The sequence below is a fragment of the Onychostoma macrolepis genome, chromosome 04 (genome assembly GCF_012432095.1).
Source record: "Onychostoma macrolepis isolate SWU-2019 chromosome 04, ASM1243209v1, whole genome shotgun sequence".
NCBI classification, from domain to species: Eukaryota; Metazoa; Chordata; class Actinopteri; order Cypriniformes; family Cyprinidae; genus Onychostoma; species Onychostoma macrolepis.
In genome coordinates, this window is record NC_081158.1 from 9206615 (window position 1) to 9229184 (window position 22570).

General features: G+C 38.1%; 2 protein-coding genes across 5 annotated transcripts in view; one reads left to right on the plus strand and one right to left on the minus strand.

The window, feature by feature from the left end:
* Nucleotides 1-209: 209 nt before the first annotated feature.
* On the plus strand, nucleotides 210-10240 carry LOC131538718 (GTPase IMAP family member 8-like). 2 transcript variants are annotated; one of them, XM_058772782.1, is made up of 4 exons: nucleotides 210-1825; nucleotides 3727-5002; nucleotides 6099-7163; nucleotides 8753-10240. In XM_058772782.1, the coding sequence occupies exons 2-4, from the start codon at nucleotides 4984-4986 to the stop codon at nucleotides 9571-9573; spliced, it is 1905 nt and encodes a 634-aa protein (XP_058628765.1). In that variant the 5' UTR covers nucleotides 210-1825; nucleotides 3727-4983; the 3' UTR covers nucleotides 9574-10240. The 2 variants fall into 2 exon arrangements, with proteins under 2 accessions (XP_058628765.1, XP_058628766.1); XM_058772783.1 differs by lacking the exon at nucleotides 210-1825 and having other exon boundaries at nucleotides 3576-3891; nucleotides 4922-5002.
* LOC131538705 (NACHT, LRR and PYD domains-containing protein 12-like) overlaps nucleotides 6411-22570 on the minus strand; it is a 42893-nt gene continuing 26733 nt past the window's right edge. For 2 of the 3 annotated variants that reach the window (XR_009270644.1, XR_009270646.1), the window contains 2 exons: nucleotides 10727-10812; nucleotides 6411-6467 (listed from right to left, as the gene is read on the minus strand). The gene's annotated coding sequence lies outside the window, so the exon portion shown is untranslated. Of the gene's footprint in view, nucleotides 6468-6598; nucleotides 6630-10726; nucleotides 10813-22570 lie in introns of all 3 variants that reach the window. The other variant, XR_009270645.1, reaches the window with a different exon arrangement.

A 22570-nucleotide genomic window follows, 5' to 3' on the forward strand; every position in this document is an offset into this window, starting at 1 on the left:
CTCTTATCTGTACGATCAAAAACGACAGAGTAATTCAAGCTCATTTCGGCCTTATCAGGAAAATCTGCCTCAAAACGCATATATGCGTTTGTCGACCCCAGGGGGTTAACCCGGCACTGTTCCACAGATCTATTAAACCCCCTTTCCCTGAGCTGTTTGCTAAACAATGCGAAGACTGCGCTGTTCTTGTGAGTTTTCGCAAGCTGAGACTTGATGTGGTCATCAGACCAAATTTGTATGAGGCTTCGCACCTCCTCACAGCCCCACGTTTGCCCGCGACCTGCCATGCTAAACTGTCAACAAACACTTCCTCATCCCATCATGCACAGCGCAGCTGACTACGGCAGCTGGTGTAGTCCAAAAATGCGCAGTTCTTTTTGCAGTTGGGTCTGTTTGAGGTCGGATCGCGTTCTCACCACAAACAAACTGCTCCAGGGTTCGTTTGAAAGCGTGCTGAGACCACCTCTTCAAGGAGGTCTCGGTACGATTGTTTGGTCCGCTTTTGGTGCGCACCAGAGTGCGATTGCTGCATTCTCACCTGCCGAAACGAACCGCACCAAGAGGGAAAACGAACTCTAGTACGATTCAACCGAACTAAATGAGGCAGGTGTGAAAGCACCCTAACTGAACTAAATGATTTTTATTACTATAAAAAAAATCAAAACGACGGTGGGGGACAGTGCCGCGGTGGGCAAGTGACGTAACCGGTGTTGCGGCTTAACACCGGTATCACCGCCAACACCGTCTATCGCAGCAAGCCTAGTGCGGAGTTCTGCAAGCTTGTGAATCCTCTCATTATATAACACCGTGTAGATAAGATGTAAATAAGAGATTCATTGTGCAGAGAGCTTATTAACGGAACGTCGCGAGATCGCGATGAACTGAAGTGAGTGACAGCTTTTAGTGATTAAAGACGGAGCGCTCTTTGCACGCATTCTAAGCTGTTTTGACTTGTCTCAGAACAGTATTCACCTCAGTAAAGAAATTATTGTTTTAAGTCACAATTTTATTTTTCTTGATGTTTCAAAATGACTCTCTTGTGTGCTTTTAGTGAACAATAAATGTAAACAAACTATAAACCTGTATCTGTAACTATAAACTAAAATCGCGTATAAATGCACAAATGCAATGACTGGAGATTTTCGCTTAACAGATTACATTTTCGATTTGTTTCTCAGCAAACCCTATCGTATGCCTTAATGTTATGAACCCACTATGGGTCATATTGGTTGGCTGTTGGTTTTTTCCTTTATTTGTTTTGCAGGATGGAGATTGGGTGAGTGACATCATTATGGCTGAGGACTTATGTCACGGGTGACGAACGTCGTGCAGGCAGGAACTTGAAATGGAGCCCGAGTTTCCGCAGGGGGCACTTTTGGTGGGGGACCGAGGAGGCTGCCGGTTCCGGGTGTGTGGGTAAATGACGGGGTTGATGACGAGAATTGCGATCAGGAGGAATAGAGTGGTGATTGGGGCGTGTGCTGTTGTAGGAGAAGTATAAGAGGACATTGTGATTGAATTCAGGAGTGGTCGGAAGTGGTCGAGTATTCGTGAAGAAGGAGAGAGAGATTCGGATCTAGGCAAGGTGAAGGTCGGGCTGAAGGAAGAAGTGGAGAATTGAAACGAGGTCAGCATCTGGGATGAGAGAGATCGTGTGGAACTCTAGTCGGATTCTGGAACAATTGATGTCTCTGTGAATCGTATGACGATTGTAACCTTTTGTGGAGGATTTATAGCTGCATTGAGAGATTTTTGCTTCACAGCCGCTTCCCATTTAGCTTTACATCAGCGAGGGTGGACGAGACCCCATGCCGGCGCCTTCTCTGTGAGTTGTGAGATTTGCAGTGTTTTATATGTAAATATTCACGTGTGATTACCTGTGTGGGTTGAAGTGAAACACGAGTGTGGGAGTGAATTGCGGAAGGCATTGGTGGTTCTAGCGAACGCACTCATCTTCCTCTCTTTGTTTACATTCAGTAACCGAAGACGCTAAAAGCTGCGAATGCCCGCTGATGTGGTTGAAAATACTCACTTTTCTCTCTCTGTTTGAATCCAGTTGTAGAAGACGCTAACAGCTATGAATGCCCGCTGATGTGGTTGAAAATACTCACCTTTCTCTCTCTGTTTGAATTCAGTTGTAGAAGACGCTAAAAGCTGCGAATGCCCACTGATGTGGTTGAAAATAAGGCTGCAACAACGAATCGATTAAATCGATAAAAATCGATTACTAAAAGAGTTGGCAACGAATTTCATAATCGATTCGTTGTGTCGCGCGACGCAGAGACGTTTCATTATTTAAAAAAAAAAAAAATTTAGTTGAGCGCGGAGCGGAGTGAACACACTCGGTCTCTCTCGCACACTGATGCTAGCAGAGTTCGGCGCCTCATAGACAGGGCGGAGCAAAAATAAAAAAAAGTCATCCAAGGTGTGGGAGCATTTCACACTAAATAAACAGAAAAAGTGTGTTAACTGCAAAATATGCAAAAGCGACATGGCATGACACGGGAGCAGGGTTGAGTTATTATTATTTTAAATCAGAGGGTTTTAAAAAATAGTTAACCAATGATAAGCATTAAAAAGAGCTTGTCAGTAAAACTTCGTAACGCCATTGGATCATCGAGCCCTCAGCGAAACCTCGTACCTTCACCCCGCCTCCATTCAGATGGACGTGCCGCGCACAGCCTGGAGGAGACAGATCTCCGCTTTTTCGCAACGCAATTGCATTGCAAGACTAAAGACATGTTTTTATTCACTGGCCTTTTTTGGACCATTCATTTTTTCAGAAAACAAGACATAATTTCTTATGCTATTTCATGTGTCTAGTAAATGTATCTTGATTTAAGATTTTTTAGATATTTGGACTGAAAACAGGACAAAACTACTAAGTCAGAAAAGCATTTTTTGCAGTGTATATTCTGTGCTTTGTCCCATATAGGTTATTATTGACAAATATATTTGTGTGTGTTGTACTTTTTAATTTAATTTTAAAGTTTTTTTATAGCACTTGGTCATCTTAAGCTGTGTTTAAATGTGGTGTATAAATGAACCTTGCACTTACTACAATGATGGTAATAATTTAATGAATAAGCTTCAAGTGAACTTGAGAGAGAGAGAGAGAGAGAGAGAAAGAGAGAGAGTGTGTGTGTGTCAGTGTGAGAGTTTGTGAGTGTGTGCGTCTGCAAAAGTGTGCATCTGCGAGTGTGTGCGTCTACAGTGTAGTGTAGAGAACAAGTTCTGACATTCAAACAAATCCTGTTAAATTTTCTGATTTGTATTGTTCTTTATTTTTTATAAATTATTTATTGTTCTGGCAGCTCAGGTGGCACTTTATTTAAAAAAAAAAAAAGTCTATATATTTGGCAGATGTAAAGCATACATGTGTATGTTTTTTGTGTTAGTCCATTTTTATTTTATTTTATTATTATTATAACAGCTCAGGGATGTTCAAGGAGCAACATGTTTGTGTACTTTCTAAAGATTTTAGTTCTGTTTTTGAGTAAAGGGTTGGAAATCAATGCTTTTCTTTTCTTTTTATCCGATTCATCGATTCATCGAAAAATAATCGACAGATTAATCGGTTATTAAAATAATCGTTAGTTGCAGCCCTAGTTGAAAATACTCACTTTTCTCCCTCTGTTTGAATCCAGTTGTAGAAGACGCTAACAGCTATGAATGCCCGCTGATGTGGTTGAAAATGCTCACCTTTCTCTCTCTGTTCGAATCCAGTTGCAGAAGACGCTAAAAGCTGTAAGGTATACATACCCCTCTCTCTGTCTGAGTCTAGTGAAGAGCCTGCTGAAGCTGCGAGAGCCCAGTGAGGAGCCTGCTAAATCTGTGAGATATATGTACCCTTCTCTCTGTCTGAGTCCAGTGAAGAGCCTGCCAAAAAGGGTGAGAGTCCAGTGAAGAGCCTGTCAAGGCTGCGCCGCATATGTGCTTCTCTTTCCCTCTGGATTCCATCGAGGACGTTGAAGCTATTACAGTAGTCGTTTTAAAGAGCTGTTTTAAAGTGAATAAAGAGATTTTTTTTTTTTTATACCTACCTTTGTCTCGCTTGTTGTGTCCTGTGGTGCGGCTCCTCATGGTGGTGTGCAAGTCAGGGGTGACGGCCGGTCACTTAGGTGCCCACCCCGACCCGGTGTGACACTTACACCTGTGTTTGGAGCTGATGCCGCTCGTCTTCCTTCCTCGTGTTGTGTTTTGTCCCGTTTTCCTAATTTAATCTTACTTTAATAAATGTAATTATTTTTATTTACCATGTTCCAACGTGTTATCTCCTTATTTGTTGTGACACTTAATAACACTTGGAATACAGAACGAGTTGCATGGGATAATTTGACATTTTAATCCTTTTTGGAAAAAGATTGAAGAAGTTTACAAGTCATTAAATGGACAAGTGCAAGCATTTTTTATATATATATACACACATGTCGTCTTTTGTTCTTCAAAAAATAAGGTAGCTTAATATGGCTTTAGAACAGCATCAGGTTGATATTTAGGCTACTTAAGTTGTGAAGGGGTAATAGTTAAAATAAATAATAATTATAGCTATAATGAGAGAAAGCTAGCGAGCAAAATAGTTACGCGTAAAAGAGCATTATAGCTATTGTGTTGGGGCCCCGTTCCTGAAATTTGCTTAGGGCCCCCAAATCACTAAGTCCGCCCCTGGCTATAAGCTAATAGCAGATTCGGGAAATCAAAATAAAACTAGTGATAACAAGGCGCTCTGATTGCTTTTGTTGTAGAATGCTATAGGGGATATATTCACACCAAGTGTACTGAATTAAAGTGTATTTTACTGCACTTTTATTTTCACCTAAATAAAGTGTATTTTACTGCTCTTTTTTCCCCGGGGGGTGGTGTTAGACAGATGATCAATGGTCAAAGTTCAACTGAGACACTTCCAGTTTCTCTTCTACAGATCATTCGGTCAGCTAAAGACGGAGAGACTCTGGATGAAAAAAACAAACGCCAAGTGACACAATGGAATCAGAACCTGAAGGTTAGTTTAAATCAATTAATTGAATATGATTCTCACAGCTAGTTTAATACAATACTAAGAACTGAATTGTCGTTGTTTGTGGCAGTAACAAAACAGAAAAGTAAAACGGGTTGTAAAAAGTAAATGCAATATCCATTAGTATTTAGTGGTCAAATAAAACCAATTAATTTAGATTTAACTTTTTTTTTTTCAGTGTACAAAATCATGTGGTGATTATTTTCTATTTGATAACTTTAAAGTGCAGACATAAATTTGAAGTTTATTTTCTTAAGTATGAGGTGGCAAAAATGTTTTAAGTAAAAACATAAATATAATGTAGTGTAATAATTGTAAACAGCCTAATGTAAACACATAGGCCTACATAAAGCACTGTTTAGCCCAAAGAACCCTTTTGAGCTAAAAATATTTTTCAATTACTTTAAAGCTTTTTACACAACTATTTCCAGCACATTACCACTATAACCAGTAGATTGCAGCAGAGGAACACTTATTGGCTTATTGTTCATTTCTACTATCTAATAAATATACTAATAAATTCTCTCTCTCTCTCTCTAATAAACTCTATTTGGTTAAACGAGGTGTGAGAGAGCACATGTTTCGATTTTCATTTTATTTGTTCTGATACGCTGCTCCTGCAGATTTTAGTCAACTCTGTTTAAAACACAATGTCTGTGATTTCCAAGTAATCATAAAAACTTTGACAAGATGGTTCAGGTTTTCAGTTGGATTCGAGAATTACTTTATTGAGCATTCCATTTATATAAGTTAAAAATTAACTTGACATATGACTACCATTATGTTGTTGGGTCTAAGGTTAATAAGCTGCTACATCAGGGCAATTTTTTGCTGTTACATTCAAAACTCTAAATCCTGTGCCATAGAATAAGCATATTTCACATGAAGCATTGGAGCTCGATTTGTTTGTTTGTGAAAGTGATTAATGGCATCTGAAAGTGATTAATGGCATCTGAAACTGAGAAAAACACGTGACTGCATCAGTATCTAGTTCAAAAGGAGTGAACGCTACAATGCTGTTCACTGTTCATTAATACACCGAAATGTTATTAAGTACCTAATGACATGAACTGTTTGACAGACCATTTGCAGGATCTGAGGATTGTTCTTTTGGGAATCTCTGGTGCTGGAAAGAGTGCAATAGCAAATGCAATACTGGGTCGAAATGCATTTAATGAGAGCAGAACCAGAGAGAGTGAGAAACAGACAGGAAGAGTAGAAGACAGAAACATCTCCATCATCGACACTCCAGGATTCTTCAACACTCAGCTGACTAATGAAGAGCTTCAGGGGCAGATGATGAAGAGTCTCTCTCTCGCTCAGCCTGGTCCTCACGTGTTCCTGCTCGTCATCAACCTCGAAAACTTTGAGGAGCAGGAGAGGAACCTTTTGGATCAAATTCAGGACAATTTTGGAGCTCAAGTGTTTAAGTTCACTCTGGTTCTGGTCACTGGAAGAGAAAAAATGTCAAGGAAAGAATGGATGCTCTTTATACTTGATACAAAATTCCAAGAGCTGGTCAGGCACTGCAGAGATAATTATCATGCAATCAACAGTAAAAATCAGATGAATCAAACTCACATCACAGAGCTTCTGCACAAGATTGATGAAACTGTCAAACAGAATAATCACCAGCATTACATTAATGAGATTTACTCAACGTATCGAACAAAGAGCATAAGAATAAAGAAAAAACAAGAGGAAGAAAAGACATACAAAAGAAAAGAGCAACAAATTAAACAGAATCAAGCAAAAGTAGCATGTGAGACTTTTACAACCTACAGTGTAATAGAAGAGAGAACAACACACACCGTGACTGAACAGGAAAAGGAAAGAAAAAGACAAGAGGAGGAATATATATACAGGGGAAAAAAGCAAGAGAAAGAGGCAAGAGAAGAACAAGAAAAAATAAAGTCAGAGACTTTTGAAATGAAAAATACAACAGAGCAGAGATCAACACACAGTCTGACTGAAGAACGCAACAAAAGGTTATTTTCTTCCATACAAAGATTGAAAACAATTCACATATATGAAAACCTGGACAATGTCTCATTAGACAGGTTTGAGGAATTCTCTAATGAAACAGTTGGAGAAAAAACCCGGAGAACGAGGCATAAGAATAAACACCAGATAGTATCCAAAAAAGGTAAGAACCTAAAAAAAAAAAAAACACTACTACACTTTTAAACAAAAGCCTAAACTCAAAAATCAATCATCAAGTGGCGAATTCATGCAAATAATTCAATTAAATATATATTTACTTTTTCCCTGCGTCATTCCATTTTATTACACATAACTTAATTTCTGAACTACTTTGTATGTGCAGATTACTTATCGGAAAATTTCATGTCAACAGCACCTTTAGAAATATATTTACTGAGAAAAATGTGTTCAATACTTATTTTACCCGGCACGTCCTGATTTTGCTGAGTTAGATGTGTTCCTAGGTCGACATATTTTAATCCAAAAATGTAGTCTTGACCATATCCCTACACCTAAACCTAACCTTACCCATGAGTAATCAGAGGAAATGATAGATGATTGACACTGATGTACATGCACCAAACTCTGATTGTAAGCCTAAACTTCACAAAAACTGTTAACTGGTTCTTCAAATCTGATTGGTTAATCACAATGTTGTTCCAGGGTCAACAAAGATGTCGATCCAGGAACATGTCACACTTGGCAAAATCAGAGATTTAGAAAAATTTAGAGATTTTTATGCTCTTTCAATCACATAAATTGTGCTTTTACATTCCATCTCCGTTATCACAAAACCCACGACATGGCGTCACCAGTTGTTGACGTTTGTAAATGCTGCGCATAAAGATGTAGCTGTCGGCCGCTTCAGACTCAGGTGCTTCTCAAACAGAAGGCTGCATCCTGTGAAGGTTACGCATCTCACCTGCCACGTCATCAAACGTCACTGAAGGCCGTCTCAATCAAAAGAGTCCTTGGAAGGAAGCCTTCGTTTCACGTCTTTCATTCAGCTGAATTTGAAAGGTGAATGGGATGCATCCTTTACGACATTCAATCAGCCACAATCCTTTGTACATATTCCATTTCATGAAACTAAACTAATGAAAAATGAGTCAGTACAGAGCTTGTCTGAATTTATCATGAAATTTAAGAAAGGAAAGCATAGATGTTATCTTTATTTTTGAGTCAATTACTCGCTAAAATGTTAATGTGTAAGACACTAGGAGACTGTAGACGGATGTGATTCATTGTATCGCATTAATAGAAAGCCAAATAATATAAAGATTTGTAATACAAAATATTTTTCCAAAACTAAGTTTTATTAGTATTTTTGTGCCAAGACGGTGAGGGTGGGAACATATGTGACGTAGCACTAGAATGTCTCATTCTTGTGTTTAAAGCCGAGGACGACTCTAGCCTACAAGCCTCTGAAGTACTGAACTAGGAAGGACGCAGCCTTCCGTTTGAGAAGCGCTCTACTGTGCTGTGATTTCCTGCTGCCGGTGCAATGCAACCAGGAATACGGCCCAAGGGGGGAATTGGTTCTCTAGGAGCCACCATGCTGGCTAGTTCTGAGTTCCTAGAACTACTCATTTTCCATAAATTTAATGGGTTTTTTTATAATTCAGGAAATGAGCCTCCAGTGCTGTTGGTCCCGTTTGCATGAAATTAGCTCATTATCTAGAGTCTATAATTCATAAATCTGTATACAGTATATTTTTACATCTGTCCTTTTATATTTTTTAATTATGTCAGAACTCAAGATTGTGATGTTGGGTAAAACTGGTGTTGGAAAAAGTGCAACTGGAAACACCATCCTGGGAGAAAAGCTGTTTGAAGAAGATTTTTCTACTGAATCTGTAACTAAAACATGCCAGAAACATCACAAGACAGTGGATTGTCAAAACATCTCAGTGATCGACACTCCAGGACTGTTTGATACGTCAATTAGGGAAGAACAACTGAAGATTGAAATAGAGAGATGTCTAGAAATGTCTGTTCCTGGTCCTCATGCGTTCCTGCTGGTCATCAGACTAGATGATAGATTCACAGAGGAACAGAAAAACACAGTTAAATGGATTCAGGAGAACTTTGGAAAAGATGCTAATCATTACACCATCGTTCTATTCACAAGAGGAGATCAGTTAAAAACACAGAGAAGGAGTATAGAGGAGTTTCTGACCAAAAACAAGCAGATTAATGATCTAGTTAGTCAGTGTGGAGGCAGGTATCACGTTTTTAATAACACTGATGAAGATTCAGCACAGGTTACTGAACTGTTAAAGAAGATACACACAATGGTGAGGAGGAACGGTGGACAGAATTACACAAGTGAGATGTATGAGAAAGCTCAGAGAAAGATCATGAAGAAGAAGGCTCAAGATGCAGCTTTAGTGGGAGCATCAGTGGCAGGTGTAGGAGTAACAGTCGCTGGAGGAGTAGCACTAGCTGCTGCCACTGGAGGATTGGCTCTGCCTGTGGCTTTAATGGCAGGAGGAGTAGCTCTAACAGGAGGACCTAGTGCTAAAGTTATCACTGATAAATTTAAAAACAAGAAAAATAAGGGGGGGATATGAAAACAGGAAAATAGCTGACTGTTCTAAAAATTATTTATGTTGTTAGAAGATACTTTGAAAGCACATAACTCTTGATAGTGCTAGGAGTTAATTTTATTGCACAATAACTTACACACAGCACAAGGAAGCTTAATTTAAAGTAAATCCCATTAATTAGAGTAAATTCCATCCTGCAGCCAGTTTAAGATTAGGGTTAGGGGTTATGATTGTTTATTGCTTCATGTGTGTGTGTGTGTGTGTGTGTGTGTTTTTGTGTTGAACTGCAACTGAACAATATTTTGTTTAACAGATTAACATTCCTGAATCTGAATTGACTTGCTGTTAGGTGACATCAGGCTTTCTTTTTCAGATTTCAGAAAACCCAAGGTTGCAAATAGGTAGCAGTCTGCTGTGAGGCTGCTTGTTAAAACTTGAACCATTTGTAGCCTGACATCCTGAAACTAAATATTTTACAGGTTGTAGTGCGTTTTGTCTCACTTTATTATATTTTTATTTAAGACTGATCTTTTGTATCCTTTTGTCTTTGATTGCATTGAACCGTTAAAACAAACAAATAAATACATTTTAAAAGGTTTTCCCCAAACTTTGAAATGGTCAGGAATTTCTGATGTTCCATTGAAATGTAGTTTAAATAATAATGTTGTTTCAACATCAACCTGGTATATCAGATGGCAACATTTGTTTTATATTGATATTTGAGTTGTGTTTTCAGTATTTCAACAAAATTTATTTAGAATCCACATGTAATATTAATCCAATGTGATATAGATATCAATGACATTGCTGCTGTTTTTTTATTTTTTGTATTTTATTTATTGGAAAAATTCAATGTTGTTTCAATATTAACTGAGGGTGAATAAGTGATGTTGAAACAACATCACTTTGTAATGCTAATGAAATGACATTACCATTGAATGTTTTGTTGAAATATCACTATTGTTCCAACATTAACTGCAGGTGCAAATGTGATGTTGAACTAAGTCACTGCATGACATTGATTCAATGATATCTTCTGTTCAAATGTTCACACTGTAGATGTTTAGTCTTGTGTTTATCCTCCCTAATGTCAGAAGTCGCAAGACTCTTTAATGAATGAAAACCAGCCATTAAAATTGAAAAATGTCATGTAAAATTACTTAATTACATAATTTACCAGTTCATTCTCAGCTCCAGATGTTCCCATGAGCTTCTCCCAGGCAGACGAGCCACAAGATGCTTGGGGTGAACACTCACCTAACACTGAAGGTAAAAAAAGCATTAATTAGTATTTGGAAAAAGTAATCAAAAGGAAAATTCAGGGTTCAATGCTAAGGATTTTTTCTACTGTGGTACAAAACTTTACTTGCCCTGCCAACATTTTCATTGGCCCTGCCACAAAAAAAAAAAAAAAATAGTTGCTGTTATCATTTTTTTGATCTACATTATCTTGTATTCTAATAAACAAGCTTATATGACACCAATATTTTAGATATCAATTAAATTTTATTATTCTCTTATTACAATTTCAATACCACAGCAAAAATCACTAGCCAAAAATAAACATAAATATAAAGTTTAAACATTATTAAAGACAAGTGACAGCCAATAAATAAGAACAAATAAACAAATTACAAGTAATAGCCCAAATAAACATAGGCCTACAGCACAAAGATAGAAATTAAATGATGCTTTATGTTTTTATGTTCAGGTACAGAAATGGAAAAATCACATATAAAATAACATTTGAATATTCTTCACTCTCTGTTGCACCTTGACTTTTCATAGCCATTTGAAATTAGAGGCAGCCTCTGCATTTTAATCATGGATTAATCCACACACACACACACACACACACACACACACACACACACAAAAACATGTCCAATCTTTGATTTATATTAGACTGTATAAATTAAGGACACTTAATTTCTAGCGATTATCATCGATTTGATTGCACAGATACCATTTAAACTAAACTGAGCTAGACAATGATATCTCTGAATTCAATAATGAAATGCCTTTAACTGAAAATTGAGAAAATTTAGTGTTTAATCTTATCATTATACATTACTGACACTCTATCCTCCAATTTGATACTGTTAAGTGCTTTGACACAATCTGTATTGTTAAAAGCGCTATAAAAATAAAGGTGACTTGACTGTATAATTTCAAAACCTGAAGCAAAAACAGAATGACCCGACTTTAGCTGTGTGAAATTAAGCTAACGTTACAAAAACATCGGCACAAAACAGAAACAGCAGTTTACGGGCTGGATGAGATGCAATTGACCATATGCAGGATTAATTCCTGGTTTTAGATAAGCCAGCCGTTTACAGACTAATTATAATAATAACGTAATTTTTTTCACACAAATGACATTTGGGAAAATTATTACAATGCAGTTTATGTGCAAGCACGGAACAGAAGAGGCTCTAAAATAAAACAAAAAATGTCCAGTCGATCGGTGCATCTGTGCTCCAGTGTATACATTCAATATAGATTAATCATTGTTAAAGTTACTTGGCAAGATGGGTGTTTTGACATACTTTTGTATGTATTTGCCCGTTCAGGAAGCTTGCGCGTGTCAGAGCGCAGTTCACACAGAACAGAACACAGTGTGCAAATGCTGAAATGAGTTGTCTTTTGCGCCCAAATGCTTATTAATCGCTTTAAGTTTTAAATTAACAAGGCTTAAAAACACATGCAAATGATACAATTTCGTGACGACGCTGCAGTCCTTATTGTCGAAGCCCTGCATTCCACTATTAGTACAAGCCTGTTATTTTTACAGAAAACGTACTCTGTTTCAAAGTCAGTCATCTGATTATACTGTGCATAATTATACAGACGGGGAGCACGGTGGGATAAAAATAACAACATAGCTATCATAAACTTTAGTCCCACTTCTGATTACGAGCTCAACAACTTCAAGTGATCGACTCACATTGCTTTTACATGCAACTTTTAACTACCACATTCCTATTCACGTTCAATGACAGCATGCCCTCTGGGTCTAGCGATGTGCCAAGTGCTACCCCCAGCGTTAGACCGCCCCTTTAGTTGGGGATTTCCAAGGTATGAAAGTGAAATTCAATGAAATTAAAGTGACAGCTGCAGTCGCCAATGCCTACACCAGATCTTGCTGAGTCTCTGTATCAGTAGGAAAGCGATAAAACAAGTATCTTCCATCCGAAGACTTGTGTTGCATTTGGGGGCAAACTAAAAAACATTGTCGAACAACAATATAAAGTGCGGTAAACTATTAATTGGTTATTCTACAATTAATTGTACTATAAATTATACTACAACTGAAAAATACTGTAAATTGATAAACTGTTCGGCGTGATGACGTTTAATGTCTCCGACAGCACCTGTAGTCCCATTTAGCAACTTGTTAGCAACCGTCTTTTTTAAGAAACGTGACAGTTTTAAAAATGGGTGTAACTGGAGTGTTTTATGTCGTAGAATAAAACGTGAAAGTATCTTGAGCTTGTGTGAAACACGGACCTCATTTTAGGGGATTTAAGCAAACTCCCATTAAAAAATCCATTGACTCTGGGACGATGGAACCGGAAGTACTAAAATGCACTCGCTTCCGGGGTTTTTTGCCTACAAAGTGACATCATAGTTCCACCACTCTATTCTGCTATGGCTTTAAAGGAAATTATGTTCTCTGCAAAACTGAGCAAAAACAGACAATATTGTGTTTAAAATACAACACAATATCAACTTATTTACTGAACTGTTGTGTAAAATCACATTTAAACTCGTGATATTCGGGACAATCAGCACTCGTGTGATATTGCTCTCGCTGCTACTGTGATATTGATGATAAGTAGGCAGCGGCTATTTGCACTAAGTGTAAATAGTGATAGATGCTATTTACACTATGTTAAAACAGCAAGATTTTCTGCTATTTATACTACTTATTGCAAATAGTAGCAATTATCTGCACCTCAGTATTGTAGTACATTATGAGTAACAGTACGTAATAATAATGTATTGAGTGTAAATTATAATTTTAATTCAAATTATTAAATGGATGCCACCTTATTGGGACAAAGCCCTCCCTACACCTACCCTAACCCTACCTGATACTTTATTTTCAACTTATTGATTATTTCCTTAATTTTTATTGAAAATAAATGCCTTTCTGATATGATATGAGATTTGAAAAGGGAGAAAAAAAGTTCGGCAAAAGGCAGGTTCGAACTCAGGTCGATCGCGTCAAAAAGCATGTGCCTTACCATCTACACCACTGAAACTGATGTTTGATAAGCGTCTTTTTTCAGTGTTGACTATCCCAATCACACATTGGTGGGCGGAGTCAGTGTAAATAGCCTCTGCCAATAAGGTGATATAAATATGAGACAAAAACATATAAAGGGGCATTTTTGCACCAATATCTTGAATTTTAGAGCATAACTGCATGGAGTTGTTGCCCTGCATCATATTTGTCAACAGTCAACTGTATGAAATGTAAGATGATGTACAGGTCTGGGGCGGGGCGGGGCCAGTCCGTTAACTGTGTTTTAATCACGTTATTTTTTGATAACTATTATGTTGGAGTCAGTATACTGTATCCAAGCTTTTGAATGGTATAGTGTATGATGTTACAAAATATTTTTATTTCAGATAAATGCTGAAGTTTTGGATCTTTCTATTCAAAGAATCCTGAAAAAAAAAAAAAATGTACTCAATTGTTTTAAATATTGATAATAATATTTGTTTCTTGAACAGCAAATCAGTATATTAGAATGATTTCTGAAGGATCATGTGACACTGAAGACTGGAGTAATGATGCTGAAAATTCAGCTGTGATCATAGGAATAAATTACACTTTCATTAAATCCCATTCAGTGAACATCTGAAGTGTTCCGGATCATGTAGTAAGTGAATTAGTGAATGCACATTACATACAGTGAAGGTTTTTCCAGATATCCTCACTTCCTCACATAGTACACATAGCTGTCCAAGTGTTCCTCACGCTCTGCATCATCAGAATTCAACAGGACTGACATCGCAACCATCAAGGAAAGAAAGTGACTATATACAGCATGTGAAACCACTCTTCTCAGAACCACTGGTCCAGTTCTGTAGCTTTCCACCTGTCCAATTCCAGTAAACTCCTAGGTTACTGAGCAAACTCACTAGGTAGTTCTCCATTCAATGCCTTCAGTTTATCTAAAATTTCACTCCTTTGCTGAAATGACAGTCTGCGTGTGTTGGGTCCTCCCTGCATGTAGTGAAGCATTCTCCTAACTACACTCAAACACACCAAGTGCCTGTAGTCCAATGCAAATGGTCGAATACATGGAATTCCAGCTAGGGTCAGTGGAGATTTATCAACTTGGTGGTCTTTGTAGGCAAGTCTACTGAATTCTGCTTCAGACCTTGCAACGACACCAGGTGCTGTAGTGCCGAGAAACAACTCGTCCCACATAGGTGCCTCTAACTGTGCATCGCTCACAAGAGAAGTAGCTGTTGTGATTCTTTATACACTTCAGGAATGATCGGGCTGGTGCATCACAAATGATCAGCTTTTACAGTCACTTGAAGTGTTTTCTCTTCATGGACTATACCATCTTGCTTAAGGTGCTGCAACTCTTGAAGAAAATCAGAAAGGTAATTATGAATCTTGATTTTGCTTTTCCACAATAAAGTGCCACAATGAAGGGTGCAAAATCATGGAAACTGCAAAGGATTGGCCTCATGCATTTTTCTCAAGCTAGTGATATACAGGGAAACACGTTTAAAATCTAGCTTACTTGCTGACAGTTTTATATTCCTCTGACTGATAACTAGTGCAGGATAGGTACTTGCTTAAACGGTAACACTTTATTTCGATAGTCCACTTTAGTCATTCTACTAACAGTAAGTAACTTTGCAACTACATGTCAACTAGCAGTCATTGGAGTATTAGTAGACTGTCTGCTTAATATCTTCTAACACTTTATTTTGATGGGTCCACAACATACAACATTCTGACTATGAGAAACTTTGCAAGTATATGCCAACTTATTCTACTAACCCTATACCTACCCTAACAGTCTACTCTGAGAGTTAGTAGACACTTAGTTGCAAATTAATGAGGATTAATTGACATGTAGTTACAAAGTTACTTATAGTTAGTAGAATGTCTAAAGTGGACTATCGAAATAAAAGGTGTAACCAAGTCATGACGTAAGGACTGCTGTTTTCGGGTCCAAGCCTCCAAGAATCGGAAGTTGTAACTGTTTAATTAATGTTACATATTTAAGCTAAGCATTTAAAAATTTGCTGTGCACACTACAGTCTCCATGCTCACAGTGTCTCAGACACTAATATTTTAGCTGAAACACTGTCTGGCCATCTGGGATTTCAGTATGGGTTATAATTTTTCAGTATTACATGACATCGTGGGTGTATATTAGCACAGTTTGTTGTTTTTTTGGGGCGTCTGGCAGAGAGTTAGGATCCAGAAGTGGTGAAGCGTGATGTCAGACGTAACATGCAGATATTCTTAACCACTCCTATCCAACGGTGAATCTGCTATGAGCAAGAGGTGGAGTGGAGATGCACCACAATAAAGCCCCACCCTTCATTCAATATTCCATTTCACTTGGAAATGCATCACAACACTGAAGTCAGTTGCAACTTCCGGTACATGGGTACTTTAATATTGATATTTTTCAAGGTACTGAAGTTAATAAGTAGCTATTATCCACATAGATCTTTGATATGAATTAATATTTTTTGGTAAATCATTAAATATCACCGGCTAAAAAGTAACTAGTACTCTTCAGTAGTTTTTGAGAGTACTTTGTACTTTTACTTAAGTACTGTTTGAACACCAGTACATTTACTTGTAATTTAGTATTATTTAAGCAACAGTACTTGTACTTAAGTACAAATTTTCAGTACTCTTTCCACCACTGGTTCCCGAGAGGAGTAGTCATAGGTTCCTCTGCATTTTGTAACTTAGCACTGTTCTGTCGACATTGCGTCAAAGTGAGCAAGCCAAGTTAGGCTAATTCAAATAAAGTGCGCTGAATGAATGTGATCAAAACAAAGCACTCAGCTGAGCCACTCAGATATTCCGAGGTGTAACCCAGCCAGAACTAGAGAGCTATTTTTGATCACAGTGACTGAAGCACAAGAAATTCTCTTAATAACACTAAGTATGTTTGCCACCTGTGAGTATTGTTTGCCACATGAGTTCAGTTGGAACTGAAGTGTAAAGTATCTATGGGCCTCAGGATCTCGTCACGGTATCTCAATAAAATCAATAAAATGCACCTGTGTTCGTTGTCCATAACATACGCCTGCCCATACCATAAACCCACCACCACCATGGGCCACTCGATCCACAACGTTGACATCAGCAAACCGCTCACCCACACGACGCCATACACTCTGTCTGCCATCTGCCCTGTACAGTGAAAACCGGGATACATCCGTAAAGAGAACACCTCTCCAAAGTGCCAGACGCCATCGAATGCGAGTATTTGCCCACTCAAGTCGGTTACGATGATGAACTGCAGTCAGGTCGAGACCCCGATGAAGACGACGAGCATGCAGATGAGCTTCCCTCAGACGGTTTCTGACAGTTTGTACAGAAATTCTTTGGTTATGCAAACCGATTGTTGCAGCAGCTGTCCGGGTGGCTGGTCTCAGACGATCTTGGAGGTGAAGATACTGGATGTGGAGGTCCTGGGCTGGTGTGGTTACACGTGGTCTGCGGTTGTGAGGCCAGTTGTATGTACTGCCAAATTCTCTGAAACGCCTTTGGAGACGGCTTACGGTAGAGAAATTAACATTCAATTCACAGGCAACAGCTCTGGTGGACATTCCTGCAGTCAGCATGCCAATTGCACGCTCCCTCAAAACTTGCAACATCTGTGGCATTGTGCTGTGTGATAAAACTGCACATTTTAGAGTGGCCTTTAATTGTGGCCAGCCTAAGGCACACCTGTGCAATAATCATGCTGTCTAATCAGCATCTTGATATGCCACACCTGTGAGGTGGATGGAGTATCTCGGCAAAGGAGAAGTGCTCACTAACACAGATTTAGACAGATTTGTGAACAATATTTGAGAGAAATAGGCCTTTTGTGTACATAGAAAAAGTCTTAGATCTTTGAGTTCAGCTCATGAAAAATGGGGGCAAAAACAAAAGTGTTGCATTTATAATTTTGTTCAGTGTATATAAGTGTATAGTATTCCCACTGTTGATTGCAATAATTTGTTTCAATATGGATATTTTTGTTTCCCCCCCAAAGGTAAACCAGCATATGAGATGGACGAGTCTCATCCAGACTGGGCTCCAACCCTGCACCTGGGTCACTGAAGTCACGGCCACAGTGTCAGATCAGCATGCCTGCAGACAACATAGACATCATTTGAGAGAATCTGAGGGAGGAGGCCAAAATGAACAAAACAACATGAACGAAGATGAGAGAGATGGAGTCCAAGAAGATCCAGAAGCTGCAGAAGAAGAGGAGCATGGGGATCAAGCAGAGGCAGGGGCTGCGGAAGAGGAGGAATATAGAGAACCGACAGAAACAGACAAACCAGCTGCTAAGAGACTAAGAGCAGAATGCCAGTTCTGTGAGCTAAGCAGTGCAGAACTAACCTGTCTTTTACAGGAAAATAGGGAGCTTAGGTCTGAGTTAAACAAGTTTGTTATGTTCCTTGTTTGTATTTGCTTGCCCCTTGTATTTTCCGTTCTTTTTCCTCTTTGTCGTTTTGTTTTCTTCTTGATTCTTAGGTTTCATCAATTGGCTGACTCAGTCCACTGGTTGACCAATTAGGCTGGACCTACTCATTATAAAAGGGGCCGGGCTTCCTTGGTTGTTGTCAGTCGTCCTGCGTTCCAGCCAGCGGGTGACTGTCCATTTTCTTTGTCAACCGTGTTCATTCTGTTGTTCAATTGAGTTATGGATTTTGTTTAGTTTAAGTTCTGCTAAATTGTTTAGTTGATCTGTTACTTTTTTCGTTACTCGTTAATTTGACTTTTGAGTTTTTGTTTAGATGTAGTAAAAACAGATTAAGAACACCTGTAGGCCTACTGCACGATTAGTAGGCTACTTTAATTATTAGCTTAATATGCTGTGTAATCCAGATTGTCTAAATCAGACCAGTATGGCTTTTGTCACCTGCGACCTGTTAAAATAACCTTGGGAAAAGGAGATAGGTAAGCTTTTGTATTTAAGTTTAGTTTCCTTTTCTTGTTAGTTTCAGGTACGGAGTGACAGCCACCTGTGTATTCTTATTATTAATGAGAGTAGTTTAGGTTGGGCATCGGATACGTCCGAAGCTTGCGGTTTTATTTCAACATTTTTTTGTTTGGTAGTTAGATTAGTTGGGTTGGGGTTTAGTAATTAGGGTTTTGCTTTGGTGTCACTCATTTTTCTCATGATCTATTTAAAGGACTTATATTTCTTCAATAATTGTAATTAGTACATCTCCAAATAAACTGAACTTGTGCAATGCTTACTTGCCTCCCGGACATTTTCTTCCATGGTTTGCTTCAGCATCAGTTGTGTCTCACTTAAATGTTACGAAACATCCCCAAAAATATCTAACTCGTAACAAAGTTGAAGATGGATGAAGAGTTTTTCAAAGATAATACAGAGAAGGTACGATATTATACAGGACTTCCATGTTTTGCAATTTTGTTGTCAATGTTTACAACTGTTAAGCCCTTCCTGCCAGTTGCAAAGAAGCTGTCACAATTTCAAATGGTTTTTACTGACACTCATTCATCTAAGGCTTGAACTTCCAATCCAGCATCTTTCACACATTTTTAATGTCACATAGAACTTTGCACACCTTACTCCCTTGTTATACTGCCACGCGAGCGCGAGGTCTTGCTGTCCCAGCTCGCCCACACACCCCTTTCTTTCTCACTCTGTGCATCTGCATTGTTCAGCGAGTGGCAGAGAGGAGCAGCGCTTTCAGTTAAACACTGATATGTTGCTTCTCTTAATTTTACATGCAAGTATAGCCGAAATCACAGCACAGCTATTGTCATTATCTCATGTGCATTTGATTTCATCAGACGACGGCTCTATTATCAGGATTTTTGTGCAGATTAACATCTTGGCAAGGAGAGCTGGTTATGTAGCCTAATGGGTCGCGTTTCAGTCACTATTTCATATTCATTCCGTTGTCTGACAACAGAAACCGTAAAATACACCAATGAAAACAGTTTTATTGAGAATATAGCTTCATAACAGTATGTGGGCACAGAGAAGCAAACAAACCTAAATAAATAATAAATGTACATTTTGCATGTTCAGAAGAAGTGAGCTGCCCTGTCCTGCAAAAATGTAAACAGGTTTGTGCAAGTAAATTGCTCAGTGCAAAGAAAGAGAAGTAATGGGAACCTGGAATTTCTTTTTTCATGTGTCTAATAGACATGAACAAGTTCTTTGAAAAACATCTATGACCTTTGAAACATGTCTACTCTATGCAAATGTATGTTTATTATTATTGAAACCATAGTCAACATAAAGCATCCATATTTGTCCATGCCCATGTTGATTAGAGTGTTAAAAAGTATTAATTTAAGGTATATTTAGAACAAATAAAAATGTGTGATTTAGTTGCGATTAATCATGAGTTAACTCATGACAATCATGCGATTAATCATGATTTTAAAAAATAAAAAAAATTCTTAAAAATAATAATTTCATCGATTGACAGCCCTAAATTATATTCTGATTAAATATTGTGTAAAGATGTGTGTTTCACTAATCACAGGTAACGTTAGGTAAGCAAGATGATTCACACCTTTGTACGAACAATGGTGTTTTCACAACTCTGCGGTTTGTAGGCTTCCAAGTCATGGACCCAGCCATTTGTGAACTGAACATGGGCTTCCATAGATTTAAAATTACGAAACTGAGCCTCGGTATAAGCACTCACACCACAGACTAAATATACAAAAATATCTGGAAATGTCAGAGGAGGTAAAGCGTCGGGGTCTTGAGTACATTCTCTTGCAGGCACCTTATACGGATCCAGATTTCCGATCAATGCCATCTTTTCCAGGTACCATTTTCTTGTGTCCGGTAGAAGTTTGTCTCTGTATAGTACATTTCGTTCTTTTAATTGATTTTTCAACATTGTTTGATACATTTTTTGTGTAGTAACTGGTTGTTTTAAGTCTCGCCCGATGTGGCCGCACAATATGGTGGCGCCCTCTTGTTTACGTCCCAGAATGCACTACGCAGTGACGCGGTTGCCAAGCTCTATATTACATCTTGTAGAAAGGGGCATAATAGGTGCCCTTTAAAATAATAATTTCCAGATTGTAAAATAATTAAATTTAAAAGAATTAATAACAAAGGAAGAGATTTTAAGCGAAATTGATAGGCCTATAATTATAACATGTTACTTTGCCTCACAGTGAGGTTCTAGGTATAACTTATATTTCTGCCTATTTCTACGCATCTTTGTTAACCAACAAAAAATAAAGATGTAAAGTGCTCGAGATGAATCATTGATGGAGCGCTTTGTCGCGTATCAGGGGGCGGAGCTTAGCTCGCGCGAGACTAGTGTGTCAACTGAAAATACCGGTAGAATTTTAAAACTGGTTTGCCATCGTTCACTTGTGAAACCACCCAACTTTTCAGTCAGGTAATGTTATTAATCATTGTCTTTGCTGTTGTTTATACATTTTCTCAATCTTTACTACTTTGTGTAAGTCTGAGGTAGACGGCCGAGCCGTGTGTTAGGCCTACCTCAGTGCCAGAGGTTATGTTGTCGTAGTAAATAAGAATCTAGTAATCTAAAATTTGTCAAAGTGGACTGAAAAAAGTTATGCCATGCCAGATGGAAACTGCTGAAAGGATGGACGATTTGACTGTTAAAAGTGTCAGTCAGTAGAGATTTTTTGTTGAATTAAATCTTTTCTTCTCGGTATGTAAATGTAACATACAAACGGAAGGCTCTGTGAAGCTCGCGCACAGAAAGTCTGACAAAGAAATCAGGTTAAAGACACCAAATTAAGCTCACGGTCAGTGTCTTACCCCAGTTTCGTGGGAATATGTCATAGGTAAACTTAAACTAGGGTGACCATAAGCACTGTAATTAATTGATATTAAATATGTTTTTAATAATTGTCATTTGTGTTGTATGTTCGCCTGCGTCCGGTTTATCGACAACAACATCCATCAGATAGTGCCCACTTCTGTCCACAGGATGTCAAGGATTTTGAAATAAAGAAAAAATATCAGATTTTGTGGAAGAAATCACCAGAGGACCAGGGACAACATTACAAAGCACAGATGTTAAAATTGGCTGGTAGGATTTTAAAGCCATGCTATAACTCCTAAATGTATCTAACCATTTTATTTTAAGCATATTCTTGTAAAAAAATCTGTTGCATTGCTAGAAACATATATGTGGCTATTATAGTCCCTGCTACAAAAGATTCTGATATCAACCACCAACATCTACACTGGTGACTGACAAAGAACTACTGTAGTTATTTCTGTGTGACATTTTATTGAAGGCTTGTTATTTGTATTTAGTTTCTTTCTTCTTCTATTCATCAGAAACTAAAGATGAATTAACGCGTGAGAGAATCTCGATACCCCCACTCGATAGTGATGAGGAAGACCGCTCATCCTCGAGAAGGTCCATGAAGGTCAATTCTTTGTTAAAATCTATTACACAATTAAAACTGATCTAGACAAAACTGAGTGACCACATTGCTATATTAAACTCTGTAAAATGTTAAGTTGGTCGCAGTGCCATGCCCTTAATGCCTCATCTGCATGACTTCATTGGCGCTGGCGCAACTATAGGTTAAAGACCTTACGCAAGTTAACAGGTTAAAGTATCAGTTTTGATGTTAATATTTATTCATCATACTGTTAAACTTGACAGCATATTCTTTCTTGTTATTTCTTAAGGAGCTTCAAAGAAGACAGTGAAATCCAGACTCGTGTCCTGTGTTTAACAGTATCCTTATGTTCGTAGGATAAAAAAATAAATAAAGTAAAAATTAATTTGACTAATAACTTTT

Excerpts from the sequence above, each read along its gene's own strand:
- LOC131538718 (XM_058772782.1), top strand. Across the intron at positions 7,164-8,752 it reads CCAGATAGTATCCAAAAAAG|AACTCAAGATTGTGATGTTG; the intron begins GTAAGAACCTAA and ends TAATTATGTCAG.